The 26,222-nt window shown below is 41.2% G+C and overlaps 1 protein-coding gene across 2 annotated transcripts in view; it reads left to right on the top strand.

The window, feature by feature from the left end:
- DARS1 (aspartyl-tRNA synthetase 1) overlaps window positions 1–25,900 on the top strand; it is a 48,400-nt gene extending 22,500 nt beyond the window's left edge. For both annotated transcript variants that reach the window (XM_035130605.2, XM_035130596.2), the window contains exons 5-16: window positions 896–998; window positions 3,455–3,535; window positions 4,554–4,613; window positions 13,064–13,175; window positions 14,619–14,753; window positions 16,884–17,031; window positions 19,531–19,677; window positions 21,605–21,647; window positions 21,995–22,075; window positions 22,658–22,769; window positions 23,935–24,006; window positions 25,351–25,900. In XM_035130605.2, the coding sequence (XP_034986496.2) occupies window positions 896–998; window positions 3,455–3,535; window positions 4,554–4,613; window positions 13,064–13,175; window positions 14,619–14,753; window positions 16,884–17,031; window positions 19,531–19,677; window positions 21,605–21,647; window positions 21,995–22,075; window positions 22,658–22,769; window positions 23,935–24,006; window positions 25,351–25,442 (1,186 nt within the window). In that variant the 3' untranslated portion in view covers window positions 25,443–25,900. The remainder of the gene's footprint in view (window positions 1–895; window positions 999–3,454; window positions 3,536–4,553; window positions 4,614–13,063; window positions 13,176–14,618; window positions 14,754–16,883; window positions 17,032–19,530; window positions 19,678–21,604; window positions 21,648–21,994; window positions 22,076–22,657; window positions 22,770–23,934; window positions 24,007–25,350) is intronic.
- Window positions 25,901–26,222: the final 322 nt, after the last annotated feature.

Below are 26,222 nucleotides of genomic sequence, written 5' to 3'. Positions count from 1 at the left end.
CCCAAATAGGCGCCTGGTTCAGAAGCACAAACATCTACCAGTGCAATGTGTATTGGGTTTTGAGTTTGATCATGGAAGGGTCAAATCCTTACTCGGCCAGGATGTTCACAAAGAACTTGAGTAAATCTGTCCACTGGATTTCTTCAGCCAATAGTGGTTAGAGTAAAAGAAATATAAATACACCCCTTTTCATTGGAAAAGTACTGTCAGAATGAAATGCATCTAAAAATATGAGATGCTAGGCTAAAAGATACTAATGCACTGGTAATTTTATCATTCAATCCCCTTTTTAAAATGAAGCTTCTAACCTTTTTGACTGAAGACAAACCTTCTGTCTCCACCCTACAGATAATTGTGAGATTTTTTTTGTTACTAAGAAGAAAAGCAGCCTTAGCATTTTTCTACTATTGCTTTTCCATGCTTGAGTTTACCAACAAAATCAAAATATTCCATCTTTAAGTTTATCTTTTGTCCTGTCTTTATCTGCACCTTCATTTAAAGTGCATGCTTTAAAAATGCACCTGACTATCTGGGAGAACTGTAGCCTTGCTCATTTGCACTTAGAGTATTATTTCTGCTTAATGCTTCCCAGACAGATGATGTAATGATTGAATCTGAAATGTTGACAAAAAAAAAATCTCTTTAGAGCTATCCTCCGTTTCAGCCATCAACCCTGTTGTTAATTTATCACAGCTGAGAAATAATTTCACTTTTGCCCCTTCCTTCCTGATGATGTGTTCTAAATCACTTTTTAAATCTCTTTACAGTGGTTCAACATTTCATTTAAAAATAATAAGAATAATAAGAATTCCACATTGTGGCCATCAAAGATGCAAATGAGTACTCCCACCAACTGTGACGCAATTATCATACCGACTTTTTTTTTAATTGGCAGCATCAACAAAGAGAGCATTGTTGACATCGAAGGTGTTGTGAGGAAAGTACCGCACAAAATTGGAGGCTGCACTCAGCAAGATATTGAACTGCACGTTCAGAGGGTAATATTTTTAGAAGGAAACTAAAAAATGCTATTGTGTGATGTTGTTTTAAGATTTCTGGTGATACTCTTAAGTACTGTTCTTTTTGGTGGAGATTTATGCAAGCAAGTAGCAAAAAGAAGAAATAAAATGATTTATCCAGCATATGCAATTAAAATAGCAACTTCAGGTAACTACAAAGCCATTTTATTTGTATATTAAAGGAAAGATTCATTTCCATGTATTCCTTAAATGGTATCTTCTAGATTGTGTTTAAAAATCTGTTCTCAAAAGAAAAATATGCAGACAGACCTGATTTTTTTTTGTAGGATTGACCAGTTCACATTTTCCCCAGAAACCTATTCAGAAATAGATGGATAATCCAGAGTACATAAACATCTGCTTCTAAAGTGTAACACAGCACAAGACACTTAAATCCTATGTGTCTTCCAGGCAGTCCTGAAAGTTGGAACCACTTACCGTTTCTATAGTAGAAGTGGAAATGGAGAAAATTCAGAACACCAAAACTTAAATGTTAATCCCCATGTTGTGGGGAGGGGTGCATGAAAGGCAGAAAACATTATTGAACACACTGTTGGCCATATTTTTTGTCCCTCTTTTCTGGGAGGCTGATGACTTGCAGAGCTGTTTGATAGATTGAGTACGACTTCAACCCGTGCTGTAAATGTTTGACCCAACTTAAATTCAGTCACCTGCAGCTGGAGGACGAAAGTCAGTTTTGAGAACATGGATTGTGAGTTACAGAAGGAGGTGTTTAAGCCAAAGATGACAGACTCCAAGCTTAGCTTTCCATGAATTGCTGATCATTGAAGGCTTTTGACCCAGGAGTAAGCTTATTTCACCCTTCCCCTGCACCCACCTGCTCCCAGTTCTCCAAAGCAGAGTTTAGGAAGGTGCAAATGTTTGCAGGAAGAAGGGGCAGCTGGCCAGAATCCCCCTGCCCAGCTTCAGTCCCACTGTTGGAAGTTTGGATCCAGTCCACTGAAACAGCTCCCTTAGAAATCACATGTTTACTCACACTGTTGATAAAACACCTATTTCCCTCCTCTAAAATACCTCTCAGGTATTATGGATGTTCTGTCAGTATGCTAATTTTTTTTGCACTTTTTCACCTTTTAAAAATACAAACATTAAGTTGCAATCCTGTTTTGAACATGAACTGTCTCCTTACCCATGTTACTGTAGTGATATATGCCATTAGACTTCTGTCAGTGTAGCCGCAAAGAATATACGGAATTAACATACAGTGGTACCTCAGGTTAAGAACTTAATTGGTTCTGGAAGTCCGTACTTAACCTGAAGCGTATTTAACCTGAAGTGAACTTTCCTGTTGAAAGTAATTGAAAGTGGATTAATCTGTTCCAGATGGGTCCGCGGAGTACTTAACTTGAAAGTACTCAACCTGAAGCGTACTTAACCCGAGGTATGACTGTACTTTATCTAGCATCAAGGGACACGGGTGGCACTGTGGGTTAAAGCACGGAGCCTAGGGCTTGCCGATCAGAAGGTCAGCGGTTTGAATCCCCACAACAAGGTGAGCCCGTTGCTCAGTCCCAGCTCCTGCCAACCTAGCAGTTCGAAGCACGTCTAGGTGCAAGTACAGTAGATAAATAGGTACCGCTCAGGCAGGAAGGTAAATGGTGTTTCCATGCGCTGCTCTGGTTTCGCCAGAATCGGCTTAGTCATGCTGGCGACATGACCCGGAAAAAACTGTCTGTAGACAAACGTCAGCTCCCTTGGCCAGTAAATCGAGATGAGCGCGCAACCCCAGAGTCGTCCACGACTGGACCTTACGGTCAGGGGTCCCTTTACCTTTTTATCTAGCATCAGAATGTGAGTTTTCAGAAAGATTAGCTATTTCAGGCCTAATAGCTAGATCATTAAATTGGTATTTGTGATGGTGGCTTGGTTCACATGCCTCGCTACACCAAACTGTGTCTTAGTGTGAATGTGTGAGTGTGTGGATTTTGGGAGAAGAGATCATGACCACTTTGTACCTCCCTGGTGTTTTTGTTGCACTGAGCTAAACCATTGTTTGGTGTGTAATCTAAACCCGTGTTTGTGGTTTAGCTCTCTCCAGCCTAACCATGAGATGGTTTGACCAGGAGAAACAGATCATCATCCTGGGTTCAAACAACATGCTTCATGCTTGGCTTAGTGCAGTGCAGCAGCAGAATGACCTGGGAGGAAGAATGTGCAAACCAAATCAATATCACTGTAATCAACTTTCATAGAATGCAAGAAAACAAAGTTCTTATTAAGTGTCTTTGATATTGCACTGAAAGTAAAACCAAATAAATGTCTCTCTTTACTTTTCCCCCTTGACTTATTCTATATTCTTCCAGAAAACCATTATGCAAAGCTTGTTTCATATTTCTGCCAAAAATATACTTCTGTAAATCACACTGTTTCTCAGTACTTTTATGCTTCTTAAAAAAAAAAAATGTTCCTTTCAGATCTATGTGATCAGTTTGGCTGAACCCCGACTGCCCTTGCAGCTGGATGATGCTATTCGGCCAGAGGTGGAAGGAGAAGAGGTGAAAATAACTTTTTTTAAAGTTAATGATTAAACAAGGGCTTGAAATCTGAGTAGCTACTATTCATAATTTATTTTTTAAAGCCTTGAATTTTGTTATCATCCAGCATTAATGTTGTTGTTGTTGTTTATTATTTACACCCCACCCATCTGGGTTTCCCCAGCCACTCTGGGTGGCTCCCAACAGAATATTAAAAGCACAACAAAACATCAAACTTTAAAAACTTCCCTAAACAGGGCTTAATTGCTCTCTTACTCAAGAGAACAAGGTTGGTACCTATAGTAATTACTCCTATTTCAACATTTTGTACACAGATACTTAACAAGCAGATAGATAGTCCTGAAGTTTTGTATGAAGAAATTATTTCTCAACCATAGCAGGTTTTGGATAAGAGGCCCTGCATTCATTGTCAGACTGTCTAGATTTCCCTCTCCAAAAATAGTCATCCTGAAGGAAAATCTTTCTTTAAAAGTTACTAGGAAAACTTGTCACATGCCAAACATGTCACATGTTCCAAAACTTTATTTGGTCCTTTGAGAACAGTCTCTGAAAAGGACTTCTCCGGGTCGCCTGCTGACAGAATCAGCCAGATGGGATGGCCTGTCCTGATCTCCCTTCCATAGCCAAGGATGGTGATGGAACCAGCATACACCTGCTATTTGAATTACGTTCACCTTACACTTATGGCTTTATACTTAAGCATCATGCCAGGAGCACAGGAAGCTCCCGTTCGGAAACATCCTTAGTGAAGGCAATATGATACATGCAGACCACACAGCTGCTCCCTCTTGGTGCAGAAGTGGTTCACTCAAGCTGTGCTAGACACTTGGCAGGTGTCTTTATCTCAGGCACTGAAAATCTTTGGTGTGAGCAGCTTACGGAGTTTCCCTCTGAATGTGCAATGAACCAAAACATTTATTATGTTACGAAACATGCATTGCTTCTCTCTCCTCCCGCCCCCCCCCCCAACCTTCTGCACGTGTGGTTTTCAGTGTGTTTTTCTTTTGCAACTGTTCAGGAAGGAAGAGCTACTGTAAACCAGGATACAAGATTGGACAACAGAGTGATTGACTTAAGGGTAAGAACCCCTTGTGTTGGCCTTGAAACTAAGCAAATGGTTTAGAAGGTGGGAAGCTTACTTCTCAGGATTCAGAATTCTGGAGGGTTTGCTGTAAACTTGTTTCAGTCCAGTAAAAGTCAGTGATAATTGTGGTGCTAAAAGTGGCCACTTACTTGTATTCCTGGGATGTGTAACATGAAAAAACTGCCAATGGAGAGATGCTTCAAATGCCTTTGAGTTTTTTACATCAGTGGCAAACACATTCACCTGCATAATACACAGTGGCCTCTTTAGCTCATTTTTTTAAGAGTCGCAGTGAATTTTTGCCATTAAAACATTTCTGAGGAGAAAACTGATTTTTCAAGGGGTGTGAGAAGCACTCTAGGGGAAAAAATGGTATCAACTTTCTCATGCTTCTTTGCAACCACTGTTCCGGTAATCATCTGCGCCTAGATACCATTTCTATCAGGCTGTTGTTTTGGTACTTTTATGCGATCCTGGTTGCCCCACTGAATTGCATAGTAATGTGATGACATCGGGGATGTCTGCAACTAAGTGTCGGCTGCATGATGACACCTAAGAGTTGCATTGCCCTTCCCTTGAAGCTCTGTTCATAGTAGAACATGGATTTTTTGAGAGAAATAAAACATGCCATGTCACTAGTCACTCAACGAGTCACATTCTCCTGTGCACCAAATGCTCACCTGGGTCAACACCATGTGTTTCAAATAAGGAGTGTTGGCCCAGGACACAGAAAACATACATGAAACTTGTCCTCGCTTCTGGGAGTTCAACTTGGCCGTACTTGTTGTTATTTGAGTCTCAATGACTAGTTGCCTACCGAGACTTGAGGCAAAGGAATGATTCAAATGTAAGATGTATTCCAATCCCGTGCATGTTTTCTCAGAACCAAGATCCATCAAATTCCATGGGTCTTATTCCAAGTTAGCATGCCTGTCTGTGATTACAGACTTCGTTATGCTAAGGCAGCAGTTCCTAAACATGCTTACCAGTGAATATTACAAGAGTGTCATGACTAAAAATCTGCAGTGAGGCATTTCATGGTACACATGTGGCCTGTAAATTACTGCATAATCCTAAATCATATTTAATATTTAATATAAAGCAAATATTCTTGTCCTGGGTGGGAGGTGGGTGGAGAAGTTGCTTTAGCACCTTCAAGACAAAACACTTGTTTGTTTGTTTTTCTTTTCAGTTGTATAATTTTTATTGATGCTTCTAGCTTTAATAATGTTATGTGAACTGTTTTATCATGTTCACTTCACAAAGGGTATAGGAATATCTTTAGCAATGCCAGAAGGACGGCTAAATATACGTATATTACGTTTCACTAGTTTGGGCATTTCTCTCCCATGGCTGGGAACACACCCACCCACCCACCCACCATTGATGGACAGATGGCTTCCTTCCTTATTTAAAACATCTGGTACAGTTTATTTTGCTGGTGCTTTTCCATGATGTATTTGCTCCCTGTGACGCACCCTTGGGAAACTGGGTGTTATGATGTCTGGTAGGTTGATAGATTTTGTCTTTTGGCAAGGATGAACTCTTTGCATGTTCTTGTTCTGAACCACTCACTTTGCAAATACTCAGTGTGTGTGTGTGTGTGTGTGTGTGTGTGTGTGTGTGTGCGTATGGATACCGTTGCAGAACCCTCTTTTCTTCATGAATAATTATCATTACTTTTTAGCCTGGAGTGCATGATCCTGCACATAATAATGGTTATCGTACTACATGGTTAGAAACTAGGCAAACAGCTGGCTGTCCATGTAAATCTGATCAACCACCATGTTTGAATCCACTCCACATTGTGATACAGTAAGGGACAGGACAACTTCTGCCGTCTCTCGCACATTAAATATTGTCTGGAAAACTATTAGTACAAATAATTGTCCCAGAGTTGTTGTCTTCCTGTGTTTGTGTAGCAGGATCAGCCTAACTTCAGTCCTCCTCTGATTCCATTAGCAATACCACCGTCAGGGTCATAAGTAAAGGCTACAGCTTGAAGTGATCTGCGTGCCCACAAATAATGAGCCCGAGCATCCAGTGTCAAATTAATGGAACATTTGTAGGCTGTAGCTCTTTTCTGCTGCAAAAGTATGTATGTTAGAGAGGATAAAAATGCATCTTAAACCACCTGTCAGAGCAACCTTATCCATGATTGCTCTTGATATTTCTGGAAGTGTCATCTCTCTTAAAAATCATTGTGTGCATTCTGTGAAGAAATACAGGAGGGGGAAAACCTGCTGATGCTGGTGGTTCTGCTTCATTGCTCCCCTCAAATACCTGTGTTCTTAAGAAGCAATGAGCTCTTTTTAATGAAAGAAATACAATTTTGGGGAAAGGCCACTGGAAGATGAGTTGGGCAGTGTGGATTGCTGGCTTCAGCATAGTGGAAGCTGCTTATTCAGTTTTAGATCTCATAATGTTGAAAACTTCTGCCTAAGCTTGAATGTGCGCAGAAATCCCAGATAGACACAGCAGGGGATATTTCATTTTCTCACATTGCCAGTCAGCTGTACATACCTTTGTTTTAAGTGACTTTATCAGGCATGGGGCTTGAATTTATAAAATTAGAGGTGACTGTTCCCAGGTTTGTGCTGAAATTATGTACATCATCTTGAAAGCCCCTTCTCAAATATCCTTGCAGGCAGCAGCATTGCTCTGAACTGAGAGAGGGAGCATTCTGAACAACCCCAGAGGTATTTTGTACCACTTTGGTACTTCAGGTTTGAATTCTAGATCTCTAGGTACTAGGCCTAAAGCTTTGACTCAGATTAAGACCTGGAAAATGCTTCAGTACATTAAGTATTCGGTGTCATTATTAGCTGTGACAGTGGGTGATAGGTTTTAAAGCTGTTCCCAGCTTTTAAAAAGGTTGTTTTTGTTTTTTAAAAAGTAGACCTGGCTTTAATTATATTCTGTTATTGACCCTTCTCATCTGGGAGAAGAGGCAGACTGTAGATCTAAGAAAAAAATAGATCCCCATATTTCTAGACCGATCCCTGATGTTTTAAAATAGGACTCACAACTAAGCCTTAGCGATCCCTCTCTTGGGGTATATGGGGATGGGACCACCTGAAAAGTGAAATGTAAACAGAACTGTTAAATATAGATAAGGCATGTAACTGGGAGAAGGAAAAAATAGAAAAGAGATACTTCTGCATCTTGTAGGTGGGGAAGGATATGTCTTAAAATAGCTAATGAATCCTGTCCAAATAAAAGCCAAGAAAGGGGTAGGTGGAATGAAGTGAGGGAAGGAGAGAAGGGGGGAAATGTGTAATCCCACCACCCTCAGTTGTTAAGCTAAGAGGCTTGAGCAGGCCTAATTGTGGCTCCTCTGTGCATCTCACTGTTCCTTCTGTGTGGTGTTCGTGCTCATACCTGTCACAACATTGAACTTCAGATTGAATGAGTTGAGGTGTGTTACAGGATTGCCCCCAACTTGTAACCCACTTTTTTTTAAAGCATGCCTCTTTCAAGTGGGCCTAGTTCTTACTGAGATGGTATGTCTTTGTCTGGACTGTACAACCTAGTTGTCTACATGCAGGGAAATATTGGTATTTAAGAGTGCTATATCATGGGAGAGCACCCTACCTGCTGTCTTAAGTGGTACAGCCCAGACACAGGCATACTACTATGGTGAGAACAAGAGTTTAGCCTTAGTGCATGTATCTATAATCTGACTGCACAAGAAGGTTGTGGTGTTTTTCCTTAAGCTTCAACAAAACACAGTGGTGCCTCGCTAGATGAATTTAATTCATTCCATGGGTCAATTCGTACAACGAAAAATTTGTCTAGTGAATCCCATAGGAATGCATTGAATTTTATTTTTATTTTATTTTTGCCCATAGGAAGGCATTAATTGAATTTCAATGCATTCCTATGGGAAACTGCGATTCGCTAGACGAATTTTTCGTAAAACGAATTCATCTAGTGAGGCAACCTCCGCTTGAAAAATCTCTTCGTTAAGCGAAACATTTGTCTTACAGGGCATTCGTCTAGTGAGGCACCACTGCATTTGTCTCTACATGGATATGTGTGTGCATGTACAACAGAGATGTGTGTGAACAGAAAGATAAAATATTGCCTCCGGCATCCCAAAAGCAATATTCATTTTCACATTTTATGAGCAATAGTATATAACATTGACACTAGAGTCTCACACATTATTTAAGACTTGTTTTTGAAGCTTAAACTTCAGGAATGGTTTAAGATATTCTCTTGCTTTAGCACAGTCTCCAGTTCCTTATTGTACTACTGTACATATATTGTGGAAGAATTTAAGAATTTCAGAATAAGAAAAGTTTTCTCCTTCTCCTCCTCCCTTCAATCCGTAAATCCTTACACTTCTTTGATTGCAGATTTAGTTAACTGCATGAGGAAGAAAGAGTAAATGCACAGGAATGACTTTTGTCAAATATGGTTTCCTGGTCTCTTGTTTTCCTCGATTGAAAGTCAGGTGGTTGAAATGGGAATTATATGTAATCCCATGTCCAGCCTATAGTGCTCCTTCTCTTTAGATTCAGAGTAACTGACAGAAGCTTTGCAGAGTGATATCAATAAAATCACTCAGATTTAAAATGAAAATCCCAAGTCTTGCAGTGACAATTGATTCTAGAGGAATGATAGGAACACACATGGATACATGTGCAATTTTGTAGATGGGTTTTTGTTTAATTTCCCAGTGTTGACACCTCATTTGTCCTCACATTTGCCTCTACTGACATACAGTACAGACATATCTTCTGTCAAACTCTTGACCTCAACATGTCCATCTGGTCCAGGCATCTCCCCACCCCCACCTCCACTTTTTAAAGTAACATTCCAATTTCTCAGAAGTTTAATCATTCAATACAACAGCAGCAGCTGTGTCAGTCAGTTAGGTCTCTTTTCAGTTGGACATGAGCCTACACTTATAAATTAGATGGCCTTACTTTGTTTCTGTTTTCTTTATATTTGTTATCTTTTATAGCTTACATTGACAGCATCTACTGTTGTTGCTGCTGCTGCAGCAGCAGCAGCTGTATTCTATGCAAGCATTCAATAAACACAGTTGTATAGCCAGATCTCTTAAACCCAATTGTTAGAAAGGTTTCAGAGACTGCATCCTGTGTTTTGTCTGAGGAAGTTGAATAGAGGCTCTCATATTGTATTTATCGGATTGGGGTTGGGGGGCTGGCAAAATCCCTATTGGCCTGCTGCACTACATTTGCTGTGCTTTTATACAATACTTTAGACCCAGTGTGGTTTAGTGGATAGAGAGCTGGACCTGAGAGACCATGGTTGACATCCTCACTCAGTCATGAAGCTCACTGGTTGATATTTGGCCAGTCACCTGCTCTCATTACATTTGATATGTTTCATTTTTAATGCACTTGCTACTATTGTAGATTTTATACAAATCCAACACTTGTAGTAAACATCGTAGAGCTTCAGCCTGAATAACTGACCACTGTCAACACAAGTAAAAATAAATTTATTTTAGAAAGTGACTTTGTAATTCCAAGAAACAGTAAACCTAAAGAGCTTCCTGTATCATGCCGTAAGTGGTAGACAATGGAATGAAAAGGCATATTGATATCAGCATCTCGTAGCCTGTGATTCAAAGATTCCTATGCTATTTCTTTAAGGTGGACTTCTGTTAGCACATGAAGCTCAGTCTTTAGCCACAGTCAACAAAGGGAGAACCAAAATTGTTCCATTCTTTTTTTATTATTATCATCTAAGGCTTCATTGTGACACTTTGAAACAAACAAACAAACATAAGGGATTTCCCCCAGTTGAGTTGACGTAAATGTTTTGGTTACATATTTAATCTAATCTGGGAATTACTCAGTAATAAATTAAGTAACAGAAACAAGTTCGGTCTTTGTTTATCGTCTGTTTCCTAATCTGCATCTTCACTTCAAGGTCAAAACCTGCTTAAGGTTCAACTTCCAGTCTTGGGGATCTTGCAATATATTTTCTTGAGCAGTGATCATTTGTCTGCATCAAATTGCTTTTCCACAGCTTTTGTTGTAGGGTCTCATATCAAGAATTTTAGTTTTAGGGCCTGTGGCAGCACATTGTGCAACTTTGCGAGATATGTCAGCTGAATTTAAGGATTAGGTAGTAACTCAAGATTCCTTTTCTTTCCTAGTTAAAGATAGAGCTCTGCTGTACTAAAACTTAGCCCCTGGCTTAGAATTCATTCGCCAGGGTTTGGTCGATGGAGGTTAGTTTGCTATTTAAGGGTCTCATTGTTAGAAGTCACCTAAAATATATTAAACATGATTTTCTTTCCTTAAACTTCGAGTGAGGAGGAAGATATCGATTGAAAGAGCAACCAAATGCTGCTTATTGACAGGAATCTGTTAGTTTGGCCTTATATAGGGACAGACCATTCGTCCATCTAACCTAATATTGTTGACATTGGTCTTGTTCACATGTGACAGTGAGCCAAACTATGGCTTAATGAGATATGAGAATATGAGGGCTCATGTGCCCCTCGCTTTTCTCCACCAGGTCTGAGAGAGAGAGAGAGAGAGAGAGAGAGATTGAAAGCATCTGCTTCTGTTTTTAGCCCTAGAAATTTGCCAAAACCTACCGTAGTTGCTTCTGAAGATGTTGAACAATACACAATGGTTATTTTTTTTTACAGCAGAACTATTTTTGATGGTAAACTTAAATGCAGTGTAGAACTGGCAGCACTTAGCAATAATAATAATTTTAATTCTACTATTTATACCATGCCATCTGGCTGGGTTTCCCCATATACTGTACGGTACATATACTGTACTAAGCATATACTGTACTAGCCTAGTTAACAAAATAGCCCATTAGATTGTATAATGCATTCAGGCTGTTGTAATGAACCCAAAAGCCAAACACTATATTCAGTCCATTGCTCTTATTACTTAGCAAGACAGCAAATTATCAAGTGCACTCTAACAAACATGTTGTGCAAGCATTTGTACATATTTTAAATGTAGGCTAAATAGATTATGGGGGTGGTGGTGAGACTAAGACACTGGTGGTTGCTTAGTTTTCACTCTCTTCTATGAGTCTTTTTGTTTTGTTTGTGCAGAACACAGTCGTGTGTGCGTCACATTAAGTACATCTCATGCTGCGCTTCCTTGCATCTGTGCCTCCTGTACTTTGCATAGCTTTGTTAGGGATGAGCCTGTATGTTTGTTAGAGATGAGCCTCTGCACTTCAAGCCAGACTTTATTTCCACCAATCAGTTGAAAACAAAGTCAGGTTGCGCTGAACTCTCTACTTTAGGAACGCAGTGTGACTGTGGTTAAGATCTCTAAAACAAAACAGAAAAAACAAAACACCAAACCAGAAAGATGGTACCAGCCACTTTCTCGCGCTATTTTAATTAACTAGAATCTGTAACTTTCCAGTGAAGAAATGAAAGCAAGCTTTGGTTTAGAAAATGTAGTCTGTTGTATTTAAAACGAAAACAAAAAAAAGCAACTTTATTTGAAAACAAAAAACCCTGACAGATGTATCACATTTGTATTTGTTTCTGCACATCTGTGGCTTGGTGTCATGTCATGTGAAAAACCACACATCTCAACCTAACTGAAAAGGTAGGCACCTTGAAAAAGTTGCAGTAAACAGAACAGTGACGCACATCCTTATTTTAGGAGGCACGGATGGTGGTGGTGGGGGAATAAAAAATGTCATTACTGTATAGATACATGCAGCTGTATGTTGCCAACGCAGTTGTGGGTTTGCTTTTAACTATTCTGTATTTTTTCTTCACAATAAACCTCAAGGTTTTTTATCTGCATAGCATGCTGGTATGTTAACTGTTTTGCAAGCAAGCAATCTCTGTTGAGTATCAAGCTTGTCTCTGTTTTGGAAGAACTATTGTATTGGAAGGGGAAAATGGCAGAGGGTTCCCCCCCAAAAAAAACACACCCATCACTGCATTAGAGTTTACCTTCAGCTCTGTATTGAGCTGACTTTGCTGTGTGTGGGTGACGGGAGTGGGTGACTTTGTATGGCCTTTCTCAATATATTTTATCAATTTGGTGCTTTCATCTAGTTTACATTAAACATTACTTTTTACTTCTGCGGTATATATCCACTGTGGATGAGTGCAACGACTGCTTTGGAGCAGATTCAGCCATTGGTAGCAGAATGCTATAATGTCGTTCTGTAGGAGACAGTTGTACCTTTGTAACTTTTGTCTAAACACCTTACCTATACAGTATATATGATGAATAAAAGCTAATCAACCCCTTTGTCTCAACTGTTGGTACAGATTTTTAGCAGTTTCTCTTGCTCTTTTTGTGCAAACCTATCAGAAAGTTTCCTCTGCAGGCCCTTGGGTAATAAAAATTTCTCTTGAGAGAACTGTTCATGATATCCGTTGTCCTGATAAAATTCAAACAGTGTCCAGCAAGTGAAATAAAGCTAGAAATCTTATTGTAATATCTTCCCTTTAACAGACTTCCACTAGCCAAGCTGTCTTTTGCCTGCAGTCTGGCATTTGCCAGCTTTTTCGAGAAACACTCATTCACAAGGGGTTTGTGGAAATTCAGACTCCAAAGATTATTTCTGGTATGTACTGGTTATTTGTATTACATTCAAATAAGTTCGCAATTTTGGAGGCAGTACACTGTTGTGCAGGTGGGGGGGGGGAGTATATTATTGAACCAGTAAGGATTCATTGATTTTTAAGTAATCAATTTAAAACATTTTCTTTTTTTAAAAAAAAAGATGTTGCTGTATCCTTTGGAAAAACAGAAGTTGGTGCACTCTCCAGTAATATCAGGGTAGAGAAACAGGCTTATTACTTAGCATTTTGTGTAGGCTTTTCCATCTGTTTAACCAGTCTTGAAGCCCAGAAAAATGAGCTAGCCTGCAGAAAGGCTTCCTAGGCTGCTTGGGGCTGGCAGAAGAGAGACAGAGAGATCTATCTCCCCCACAGCAGCTAACTGCATTTATGTATTTGGTTCATATGAAGGGGGTGGGGGCTTCTCCTGTTCCTTGCTTGGTTTGTTTGCTAGACACAGGGTGGATATACTGCTTCATTTCTCCTCTGCCAGCCTGTTCACTCCTCTACACGGACCTCCTTGTCACTGGTGGCTACTAGGCTACTGCTTAAATACAAGGCTGCTTTAAACCAAAGGCTATATAACAAGCATAGAAAACAAACCATATTGTGTAGTTACAGCAGGCAACAGCCAACTCATGTGCCCGCTGGGACCTACAGACAAGCCACCCACCGTTGGCTGTGTGAAGCCAAAAGCCGTAGTCTGGACAGGAGTGGAAATAGTAAAATATGGATCGCAACGCCACATTCTTACTGCAGTTCCTCTCTTCTCCTATAAAACCCCACCTGAATGCCTCATGCCCCATTCCTCCTCTTCTGGAGCAGGCATTTTAGCTTGCCTTGGTTTTAAGTCCACTTTAGCGCCATAGAAAGGCAAAGAAGGTGAGAACTGGGGTTGGAAGGTTGCTCTTCGTTCCAGCATATTGCAGAAGGCTTGGACCTGTTGACCCTAACTACACGGACCTAGGTGATACCAAATGTGTCGGGCATTATTACTATGACCAGCCCTATTTTTAGGTAGTGTGTGGCAGCTGCTTCAGGTACTGGGGCGGTGGCAGCAGTCCCTACAGCCATTCCTCCTGAACTCCGAGGCCCTTCACCTTTGCTGGACGTTAGAGCGGTGTATACCCTCCCTAGAATGCTGCCGTTGGGTCTGTCTGATGCTATTGACCGTGTCGAAGTAAGATTCATTTGCCAGGCAGCTTCTATATGTGGAGCGACAGTAGTGTTGGAGGGGAAGTGCCATCTTGTAATTTACCTCAGTCAGCAAAATGGCGCTGGCTGGTGTCTTCTGACCCTGGGAGGAGAAAGTGTATAAACACTCCATTTTCATCTCTGAAAGTGTACTTGCTGGATCGTAAGTTGCATGCAATAATTGAAGGAATCAAGAAAAATATACATCACTTAAGTTTGCTCCTGCTTTATAGATAAATGCATTTATTTTTCAGCTGCCAGCGAAGGTGGTGCCAATGTGTTTACAGTTTCTTACTTCAAAAGCAGTGCCTACCTTGCACAGTCCCCACAGCTTTATAAGCAAATGTGTATCTGTGCTGACTTTGACAAGGTTTTCTGCATTGGGCCAGGTGAGGAAAGCTCTTTTGTTTTCCCTTCTTTCTTACTAATGCAACTGTCATGTCTCTGGAGCCAGCGTGCACTAAATGTTCAGGTTATGCACGTACTGAGCATTGCGAGGCCTTTTCCTTTCTAATCTGCAAACCAAACAAAAGTTTCATGCAAAGGCTGCTAATCCATATGGCGGTTTGACAGGGTTTGCAGGAGGAACAAATGTAATATTTTCAGCTAACGCGTGAACAGTGAACAGAGCAATGGTGTTCTCTAGTGGTTGTTGGAAGTATCATACAGCTGTTTTCTGGCAGTGAAAAAGATGACTGCAACTGTAATGGTTAATCTCTCGATGAACTTAATAGAAGCCTACAAGCTTGGCAGCCCTAGAGGTTTTATTAATGTGGGCTTGCTGAAAATCAATACATCCTAAATTAGAGAGTGCAAAATATTTTCATGTTCTGGTTTTTCACAATATATCAGTTTGGATTATCATCATAGATAGCATGTGCTTATCTTCCTTCTCCCCTTCCCTGAGCTATAAATTACAGGGGAGTACTGTACTCATTTTTATATTGTAGAGCAATCTGTGCACCTCATATCCATAGCTGCCAAGTATCCCGTTTTTCGTGGGAAACCCCCGGAATTTAATCCACTTCCCACTGTTCTCCCGAATGGAGAAAAATCGCGGAAATTCCCCGGATTTCCTACCTGCCAGGGAGCCTCCATTTTGGGTGTTGCTTTGCCCATGTGTGGGCACCAGAAATAGGTCAGAGCGGCACCGGAAGTCGCTTCTATGCATGCTCGGCGGCCATCTTGATGGTGGCCGCATGGCGGCGGCCACCACCAAGATGGCCGCCGGGCATGTGTAGAAGCAACTTCTGGTGCCGCTCTGCCCTATTTCCGGTGCCCACACATGCTCAGAGAGGCGCCGGAGGTTGCTTCTACGCAATTTCCGGTGCTGCTCCGCTGCTGATCCCGCATTTTTCAGTGGGAGACTTGACAGGTATGCTCATATTCCCAAACATATTCTTGAATATATGAACCAGGTGCTGCACACCAACGTTGCACTACTTTAGCTCCCTCCCCCTCCTATTTCTTTTTGATGGAGAGAAATTGCACAAGGTATTGGTTGACACAGAGACCCTGGATCATAATATAAAATGTATATAATATATAAGTATATAATATAAAAACCATAATATAAAATGTGGGTGGAAAAAGAGATAAGAGCTACTTTTCCATGGCAGGAGAAACACCACCCTGTGTAATATATGAACTGGGGAAATATTCTGAGATACACAAAAATATTTGTAAGTCTCACTGACTTCATTGTTGGCTTAAATTGTTTCTTGATGGTGTTCAAAGGACCTGCATGCACACTGGTGTGTGTTACTGTTCTAAATCCTCACTAGTTTGGTAATAGCACAGACTATGCAGGTGGCGCTGTGGGTTAAACCACAGAGACTAGGGCTTGCTGATCAGAAGGTCGGTGGTTTGAATCCCTGCGATGGGGTGAGCTCCCGTTGCTCGGTCCCAGCTCCTGCCAACCTAGCAGTTTGAAAGCACATCAAAGTGCAAGTAGATAAATAGGTACCGCTACAGTGGGAAGGTAAACGGCTTTTCCGTGTGCTGCTCTGGTTCGCCAGAAGTGGCTTTGTCATGCTGGCCACATGACCCGGAAGCTGTATGCCGGCTCCTTCGGGCAATAACACGTGATGAGTGCCGCAACCCCAGAGTCTGTCACAACTGGACCTAATGGTCAGGGGTCCCTTACCTATACCTATGCAGTGTTCAAGGTAGGAGCCGCCCTCTCAAGTCCCCCCAAAAGCCCTGTATTTGTCCTGATCAAGTGTTTTAGCCCCCAACTCAGCTGTTGTTGAACTGTTATCTACCAGGGGAGCCAACAGCACCTCCTTCTTGCCAGGATTCAGAGTCACTTGCAGAAATTTTACTACCACAGTGACCATTTTGGTGTTTAACAGGGGTCTTTGTGACAGGAGATTAGAGTCCTGTTTCAGATAAGAGCTATTGTTCTGTCTATTTAAAATAGTAATTTGGTGCTAGAGTGTCTGTCTGAAGCTAGTTTCTACTGAGACCCATTTGTTCGTGATCTTCAAGTAATTTATAACATTCCCCCCTTTGTATAGTGTTTAGGGCAGAAGACTCTAATACTCATAGACACCTGACAGAGTTTGTTGGTCTGGATATTGAAATGGCATTTAATTACCATTATCATGAGGTGGTGGATGAGATCGCAGACACCATGGTGCAGATATTCAAAGGACTCCAAGAAAGGTAAAAAGTAAATTACATGGCTATAGAAACCATAGAAAATGAGAGGCTATTTAATGTTGTCTGGAGTGCCAGTGCTAATGTGAGAAAGAGAGTTTGTATCATGTCTTACAGGCAAGAGTCATAAAAGTACTCTATTGCCAGATGGATCTGTAATCAGGATAACTTTTGACTATCTGTACACTGAATTTCAGCATTTTCTATCTTGCAAGAAGTACAGTTTTTGATACTGAAGTCTGCTAGCAGGGCACAAGCATGATCTTGCATACAAGGAACCACCTGAGTAGAGAGAAATCTTTTTTTTCTTTCTACTGATGGACCGTAAGCCAGTGAAATAATAGAATGGCAGCAGGTTAAAGACGAGCATAAAAACATTTCTTTGTTTCTCTAATGCAGTATGAACTAATGGAATTCATTGCCTCGATGGCTTCTTAAAACTGCTGAACTGCCTTTCAGATTTCTTCTCATACCTACACGTATCACCCATATATTCTTTTTTTATAGACCGGGGTGGGCAGAGAATACGCTTACAATTAAGGAACAAGTGCATCTTCGTCCAGGAATCTGTTTTCAGGGCCAAAACTGAGCACTCAGTTCTTTCACACACAAACCCATTCTAGACTGGGGTGGGCAGAGAATAGATCTACTGGGAGATCTGAAGTACATTTGATATTTGATTCTGAGTTGTGTAACAATAACTTTTGTTTCCAAGCTAGGCTGCTGAAACAAAGATAATTGGGGCTGGGGGGGGGAGGCGTTTTTGCAGGAATGGGTTGGGGTGAAAGAACTGAGTGCTCAGGTTTTGGCCCTGAAAACAAATTCTTGGACGAAGATGCACTCATTCCTTAACTGTAAGAATCCAGCCGTCTTTCTAAACTACTATTGATACTTTGATTTTGCTGGTGGAGTTCAGGTTTCTAGGGAAAAGCCAAACAGAAATAGACTACAGAAAGTATATACCGTGTTTCTCATAAAATAAGACACCGTCTTATATTTATTTTACTCAAGAAATAAATAAGACATAAGGGGTGTCTTATTTTATTTTGTTTACTAACCAGTAAGTTGTTGCTGCTGCTCAAGCGCCGACAAAGCGCCCAGCAGCGTGCGCCGCATGGAGCCCCGAGCCAGCGGGACCCGCTGAAGCGCCGACAAAGTGCCTGGCAGCGCTGCGCAGAGCTGTCCTGAGCTGCAGGAGGAGGATTCAAAGTTCTACAGAGCACTGCTGGGTCCTGCTGGCTCGGGGTGCTCCGCATGGCGCTGCTGGGCGCTTTGTTGGCACTTCAGTGGGGCCCGCAGCACACACCGTGTGGAGTCCCGAGCCAGCGGGACCCAACAGCGCGCCCCGCTGAAGCGCCGACAAAGCGCCCAGCAGCGCCACGCGGAGCACCCCGAGCCAGCGGGACCCAGCAGTGCTCTGTAGCACTTTGAATCCTCCTCCTGCGGCTCGGGGCGCTCTGCGGCGCTGCCGGGCGCTTTGTTGGCGCTTCAGCTGGGTCCCGCTGGCTCGGGGCTCCACGCGGTGCGCACTGCTGGGTGTTTTGGTGAGGCCCTCCAGAACTGCACGCATGAAAATCGTGCCATGGCTTATTTTATAGGCACGTCTTATTTTATGAGAAACACGGTATATGTCATGGGAATGATGTACAGCTACTTGGCCCATTTTAGGGTTAGGTTGTAGGCCATGAACTGTTCCCTTTTGCTGTTTTCTTATGGTTGCTTGGGTGTTGAATATTTCACCTCCCGACAACAGCTTCCTGGGCTGCGTTAGACGGCAACCCACAGGTTTTGTGGATGGAATGGTAAAGCCATAAGGCTGCTCTTGGATGTAATGGCTGCCACATACATTACAGTTAGTATTGTTGTTACAAAGGCTTAGCATGGTTTCCCACTTTGGCCTCACACCTCATATAGGACAGTTTCATAACATTCTGGAGGATACTTAGGCTTGTAGCTTCGGAAGTCTCTTGGACCACAGTCCCCTTCTATATGCCCAGCTTGAAACTGTGGCCAGGAGCAGCAACAACCTTTTGCAGCTTTTTGTGGAAAATAGCAATTTGAATACAGCAGCACATTTACTGATAACCCCTACAGTTGGCTACCGTAATGCCCTCAAGACAGGGTGTGGCTGCCTGGAAACAGCAACTGGTTCAGAATACAGCAGCCAAATTGATTTTCCATTATAACCTGTTTTATATGAGATTCATGGTTGCCAGTTTGTTTTCAGGCTAAATTCAAGTGCCAATGCTTGTCTTTAGGACCCTTCATAGTTTAAGCCCAGGATACCAGAGGGTCTTGCATGTGCTCCTTCTTCCTCCCTGAGATCTGATGGTGAGAATCTCCTCGTATTTCAACCAATCTTTTTTGTTGGTGAAGGAAGTCAGAAAAACATAGATCATAAATGTTGCATGGTGTCAGAGTGAGCTCTTGTGGTGAAGAAGGGTAGTGCCTTTTCTCTTCTGTGTTTTTGCTTTTGTTGAAAATGGCATTCTTTCTTATGTGAAGATTTCAAACGGAGATCCAGACTGTGAGCAAACAATTTCCATGCGAACCATTCAAGTTCTTGGAGCCGACGTTGAGGCTGGAGTATCGAGAAGCTCTGGCCATGCTTCGGGAAGCTGGAGTAGAGATGGGGGATGAAGATGATCTCAGGTACATTTTAGGAATAGGAATAATTTTATTGGCCCAAGTACCAACATACTTGGAATTTTGCTTCGGCTACATTGCAATGTAAACATACCTTATACAAACACTGTTCCACTCACAATACAATAGCACAGTAAATGAACCCCACCCATAACTGGCCTCCCCTTCTGCTACACAACTACGAATTTAACAATTTGATGGCACAAGGGGAAAAGCTGTTCTTGTGCCTAGCCGTTTTTGTGTATAGAGTCCTGTAGTGACGTCCAGATGGAAGTAAGTCAAACAGATGATGACCGGGATGCAAAGGATCTGCAACAATTCACTCTGCTCTCTTCCTAGCTCAGATAGCATAAAGTGACTCTATTGAAGGCAAACTAGCATGTTGGTGGAAGAGATTAGTGCCATATCTATTGGTATTGCAGATGTAACCATTTCAGGACTACATTTGGATTACATGTCGCTGTGAAAGCAGTTCATACATTTGCTGGAATGCCAACACGAGGCTGTCACTATTTTCCAGCTATAGGAATTGCCACCATTATGCACTCATGTACAAAACAGAGAAACGCCCCATTAAAATAAATCTCCTTGTTAAGAATGTGATGTGTGAAGAGCACCTTAAACGTTCATTTCGCACCATTCCGAGTAGTATAAAACATCTGTTCCAGAATCCAAGCTTAAGAGGAGAGAACAAACCTGGTGGAGCTGTCCGTAAACAGGTCAACCCAAATCTGTGGCCCTGAAGTCCCTTTTTTTGTCCCTTAATTCATTCTAGACCACCCAGAGCAGTGTAACAGCTTATTCTTTCTGTAAACAGTGTCTGTTTTAAAACAAACAAGCAAACAAGCAAACTGAAAATCCTCGGTCCTGGGATTACAATAGTGCATTCTGCAACATAACATTACTTTAATGGAGAAAAGTTTGATGTGATTATTTACCAAAACAAATATTTGACCCGTCCAGTTAATCAACAGGTGATGGAAAGCCGCCTGATTAAATTTGTCTTCTGCACAAAATAAGGAAGTCTGGCTTCCATGTTTGTGAACTACGCCCCTTATAGAGGCTTGGACATCCTAACAGTTTGGCTGTATGCATGCATATTCAGAAATGCATCCATTGGAGTCAATGGGTCTTATTCCCATTTAAGCTTCCCTTGAAAATATTACTTGGACTTAAAATAGTTTCTATATAATGAAGACACACAATTCCGTAAAGCAGTGACAGCTTACTTTCTCTTGCTTCTCCAGATGGTTATGTGTCTCTTTATAGCCTCACAATATCTCAGGTGTAAACAAATGTCCCGACCACCCTACTGCAAAAGAAAAATGTGTAGCATTGGCTCTTTTGCTATAAGTATTATAATAGTTTCATTTTTAAAAAAATCTGTGGCGCTTTGAATTGCCTGAAGCTAGCAACCAGTGATCCTAGGTGGAGTGTGCCTAAAGATGCCAATTGTGTACTGGAGAATGGAAAGCGTACAGGGAGGGCACTCCCACTGCAGGAAACGACACATTTAGCAAAACAATTAATTGTGTAGGCACTACTTTGAATGTAATATATGGAAGTGGAATATACAAAAGTATGACTGCATAGCCACCTCTGCATAACACTGCAGAGTCTGGTCTGGTCCCTGTTAGTCATGTGGCCAAGCAGAGACCAGCAGGGAATAAAGCCCACTGCAGGCTTGGGTGGCAGGCAATAAAACCAGCCACTCCTGATCCAACATTTGGAGCTTGTCTGGCACCCATGACCAATAATACAGTATCGCATTCATCCAGGGTTGGCCTAAAACATTGAATGGCATCAGTGGATTTACACACGTATTTTCTCATTTGTGGGATGTACAGCTTTTCAAAGATCGGTGCATAAAGACTCAGAAACATGAACTATAAAAAAGCTGCTTTGATCTGAACCTTAAAATCTTTGCTTTCAGTACACCAAGTGAAAAGCTCTTGGGTCGTCTGGTGAAGGAAAAGGTAAACCTTTTAAAAATTACTCTGACTCCTTAATACAGCAGTAAAGTGTACGGTTTTTTGGAACAAGTTTGAACAGGTATGCTTGACATACTAGGAAATAGTTACTGTACATTTGTAGCAGGTCATTCATATAAAATTTTATAGTGTTTTTAATATGATGTCTTAGAATCTGCATGATCAAATTTAAATTCCTTAAACATGTTGGAATTAACTAATTAGCAAAATCATGTGTTGCGAAACTCCTCAAATTCTTAGATATGTATTATTTAGTGGTTTTTTTTAAAAAAAAACCTCTTTCCTTTAAAAAAATGTTTTAATTTTTTTTATATATACCTGGTCTTTTGCAGTATGACACAGACTTCTATATTCTTGACAAATATCCTCTGGCTGTAAGACCTTTCTATACAATGCCAGATCCAGCAAATCCTGTAAGTATATTGTTGCATGCTATCAGTGTTTAGATTGCTGTGAAATATGATGGAACATTGCAGGCCACTTTCAGGCATCAATAGGGGACTAGCCTGGCCTGGAGTTTGTGCCACAATTGCACCACATTCATGTAGTTAGTTTAAAGTCAGGTGTTGAGTAGGTATGGGTCTCATAATCTGAATTGATCATTGTCCTTTGCACAGGTTCCTTCAGGAACTAAAACCAATGTTAGCAGCAGGTGTTGGTTTGTTTTTCTTACTACATGATCCCCAATGGAAAAAGATGCTGCTATTGCAGTGACAGTTTCAGCAGTTTTGAAAGCACTGGACACAAGGGAAGGAGAGGCCTGCCTTCTCCCTTGGACATGGGATGGGATGGGCATAATCAAGGAAGATGTTCTTCGCAAGATGGGCTGTGCTGAATGCCCTGATTCTTCTTGCAGAAATCAAGCAGGGATATTCACCTGGTTTGGATTTCGCGTGACAGTCTGTGAATGTCCTAGGCTTTATCTGCGCCTAACAACGGCCAAATTTTGCATACCAATTAACTGCTAGTTACTAAAATGCGATCTTTTTTTAAAGAAAACATCCAACTCCTATGATATGTTCATGAGGGGAGAAGAAATTTTGTCTGGGGCTCAGCGAGTTCACGATCCTCAGCTGCTGACTGAGAGAGCTTTGCATCATGGCATTGGTAATATTTCAGTCCTAGCTATATCATATATTGAACGTGTGTGTGTGTGTGTGTGTGTGTGTGTGTGTGTGTGTGTGTGTGTATGTGTATTCCTGTCTTTCACTTTCAAATCAATGCATGCAACAAGGATATGAAGAGGAGAGCAGGAAATGGAAGCCTTATTCTTTGTATATAAAAATACCGGTAGTGGTTAGATCGTATTTTTCCATGTATAAGACTCCCCCATATATAAGACACCCCCTATTTTGGGGGACTCCTAATTAAGAAAACACCCCTCAGCACTACCCGTGTATAAGGCGAGCCCCAATTTTAAACCTTTTTTTTTTGTAAAAAAACCCTAGTCTAATACATGGGAAAATACAGTACTTCCTATTGAAATTAAATGGTATCTAACTTACTATGTTAATTTTGATGGGCCCTAAGTGTAGGATCTTAGTCTGACTCCAGCCCAAGTGTCTTAGCAACATATAACAAATGTGTCCAACAAGTTTTCAGCCACAAACCACTTTTCTAAGGGTACCTGTTCCAGGGAATTCCCCCCAGGTCACAAGTTTCTATTCTGTAAAATATTTGTCAGTCTTGCTACAATTATATTTCAGTTCCATCCATCCAAAAGCTCGGGACCATCAAATATGTTGAATTGTCAGGTGGACTTAAATGCAGGGGATGCACAAAAGTGGATTTGGATACCTGCAGGTGTTTCAGGGTAATCATTTTATCGTTTGGTAAACGTGCAGCTGTTAGTTACTGAAGGGAAATCAAAGAATATTGTCCCCAGGTAGGATGTCAGTTACAGAAAGGACAGGTGGGCCCAGGGGAAAGGACCTCGTGCCTTTCCCTGTACTATATTAAAGCCAAAAGCAATATCCTGTACTTCTGTGAATTTACTTTTTTGGGTTGGGGTATAACCCCTTAAACAGAGCTGCTGCTCATATCTTCTGTTCAATTTTTAAACAGCAACAGCAGGATCAACACAGCTTTGGTTACTAAGCACACTGGATTTGTGCAAAACAATAAGAGTCTGTTGGAGGGTTTTTTGGGGGAGGGGTGTCCAGAAACTGAACTACTTTGAATTAATGTGTGTTCTTTCTATTTATGCTGCATGCTTTTGCTGTGCTGCTAATGAGAATTGGACGTGAAGCAAAATAAACTATTTCTTTTACAGATTTAGAGAAAATTAAGTCGTACATTGATTCCTTCCGTTTTGGTGCACCTCCCCATGCTGGTGGTGGCATAGGTAACGTAGCTTATTTTATTTTCATTGTATTCTAGCCCTGGATTATCATGATATGGAAGGACAGTTTTACAACAAAGATGATCACAGCATTTGAGCTTAATTCGGAAAGCTAACTTGGATTTACCGGGGATGTGTATGTTTGAGAAACATCCTAAGCTTCTTATCTCTGAGATTTATAAAACAATCCATGCTTTAAGCTTTGCTTTCCTTTTTACAAGACAACTATCAAAGGAAATGATCGGACAAGATTCAAAACCCCACAGTTAGCAGTGGTGTTTCCTACCCAACCCCCCCTTCCCACTAGTGGGGCATTGAATGATGAAGAAAGAAAACAGTTGTTTATTTGATGGAGATTTATCCCTACTGCTAATAGAGGTAATGATATAAAGTCTAGTGCGTTTTGATGAAACTCATTTAATTCTCCCCCACCTCCACTGGTTGTATTTGGAGCAAACGTGAACATCCCCCCCCCAAAAAAAGTACAAAGCTGCTGATTCATTTAACCCTTTTTCCTTTACAGGTTATGCAACTTGCTTTATATGGCAAAACTTTGCTAATTTTATAATAACAATTTTGCAGGCACTAATTAGCATATGTCAAACACGGAATAGTACAGCCAAGTTACGCTACTCAAATACAGCAAGCAATGGGATACTATTCCATTGCTAACTGTTCTGGTGTTGCTTCAGCTGAGGAGGAAAGTTGTTCCAGGCTCTAGCCCCACCAGCCTCACAAACTTGGACATTTTGAAGGGAAATGCAGGTTTCCCAACCCCATCTTTCCCTCATATTGCTAATTGAGGGGACGGCCAGGGAAGCATTTCCAGAATAAGAGATGGTGGGATTAACCTACCTCACCTCTGCTTCCTATCCTCTCTTTATCTCAGCCAGGCTCTGAAACCAGGCTAAAGGCAAAACAGCTAGGGGTAGATTTATGGAGAAGAATCGGTGAGCCTGGGAAAGGTTAATCAGTAGAGCACTGATCCACAAAGTGGATTTTGAGCTTAGGCTGCTACGATGCAGTGGTTTGTGCTGCAGATCTAATGAGCATGTGGCAGTGTTTAAGGGATGAGAGCTCTCCCAGCAGAAGCTAATGGGACATCCTGCTGTCCAGCCATGGGTTGGTTTGTTTCAATTAACCACGGGTTAGGGTTTGGATTACCTGTTAAATTGCACTGAATTAAAAACTAAAGTGAAAACTTTCTATCCCATCATGGCTGTACAGCAGAGGAGCACAATGAGTACAAAGCTTGATGCAACGCATGAACCACTCTGTTGGTTCATGATCTGTATATGTATACACCACTTGGTCTTCTAGCTGATGAGACTGTATTTAATTTTACAGGGCTGGAAAGAGTCACCATGCTGTACCTTGGATTGAGCAATGTCAGGCAAACATCCATGTTCCCTCGTGATCCTAAACGTCTAACGCCTTAAGGAGACCAGAGCAAGTTTGGAAGTTTGGTCCCTGCTCTGAACAATCTAGCATAAATGCAGTATGCAATGGATGTACATCTAACCTACTAAAGTGCCACAATAACAAATGTTCCACTAATTTATTACTAATAATGAAGTCAACCATTTTAACAGATCTGGGTCATGGTGCAGAAAACTTAATCTTTTTATGAAACATATTTGAAGTTAAGGGTACTGTTATCATCTTGTACTTTCTATACACTTGAATTTTAATAAAATTCATAGTTGTGTAATAAGGGGAGGACATTTGTTTTTTAAAAAAATATATGGCAGCAGAGTAGAATTTGATCAACAGTAGTAAGAGAAATTGACAAAATAGTGAGTTGGAAATGGATTATTTTGAGAATTAACATGGGAAATACTGAACTCTGATCTTACATACTTATAAATGCAGGTTGCAATAAAACTCCCTAACTATTTTTTTGTGTGTGTGTCTCTTTTTTTCCTACATTGCATAATTTGTCTGTCTTTTTTGTCAGTGTACCATCTTGCTTTTCAATACTAGAAAATAACTTTAAGCAGAGCATAATTATCTTGATCCCTGCTGAACAATGAACTAGGCTGGGAGCTTTAATAACTGGCTTGCCTCTCAACCTACCTCAGAAGACTATTGAGAATAAAAAGAGATGATCATGTATGTAAGCCTTCAGAGAACGTGCTTAAAACAGGCATGGGGAACCTCTGGGCCACAGCATAGCAGAGGCACTCTTGCTGGACTGCAGCTCCAAGAATAGCTGACCA

This window comes from Zootoca vivipara, chromosome 1 (genome assembly GCF_963506605.1).
Source record: "Zootoca vivipara chromosome 1, rZooViv1.1, whole genome shotgun sequence".
Lineage (NCBI taxonomy): Eukaryota > Metazoa > Chordata > Lepidosauria > Squamata > Lacertidae > Zootoca > Zootoca vivipara.
Note: the sequence above shows the minus strand (reverse complement) of the source record. Positions and strands in the feature narration are given on the sequence as shown.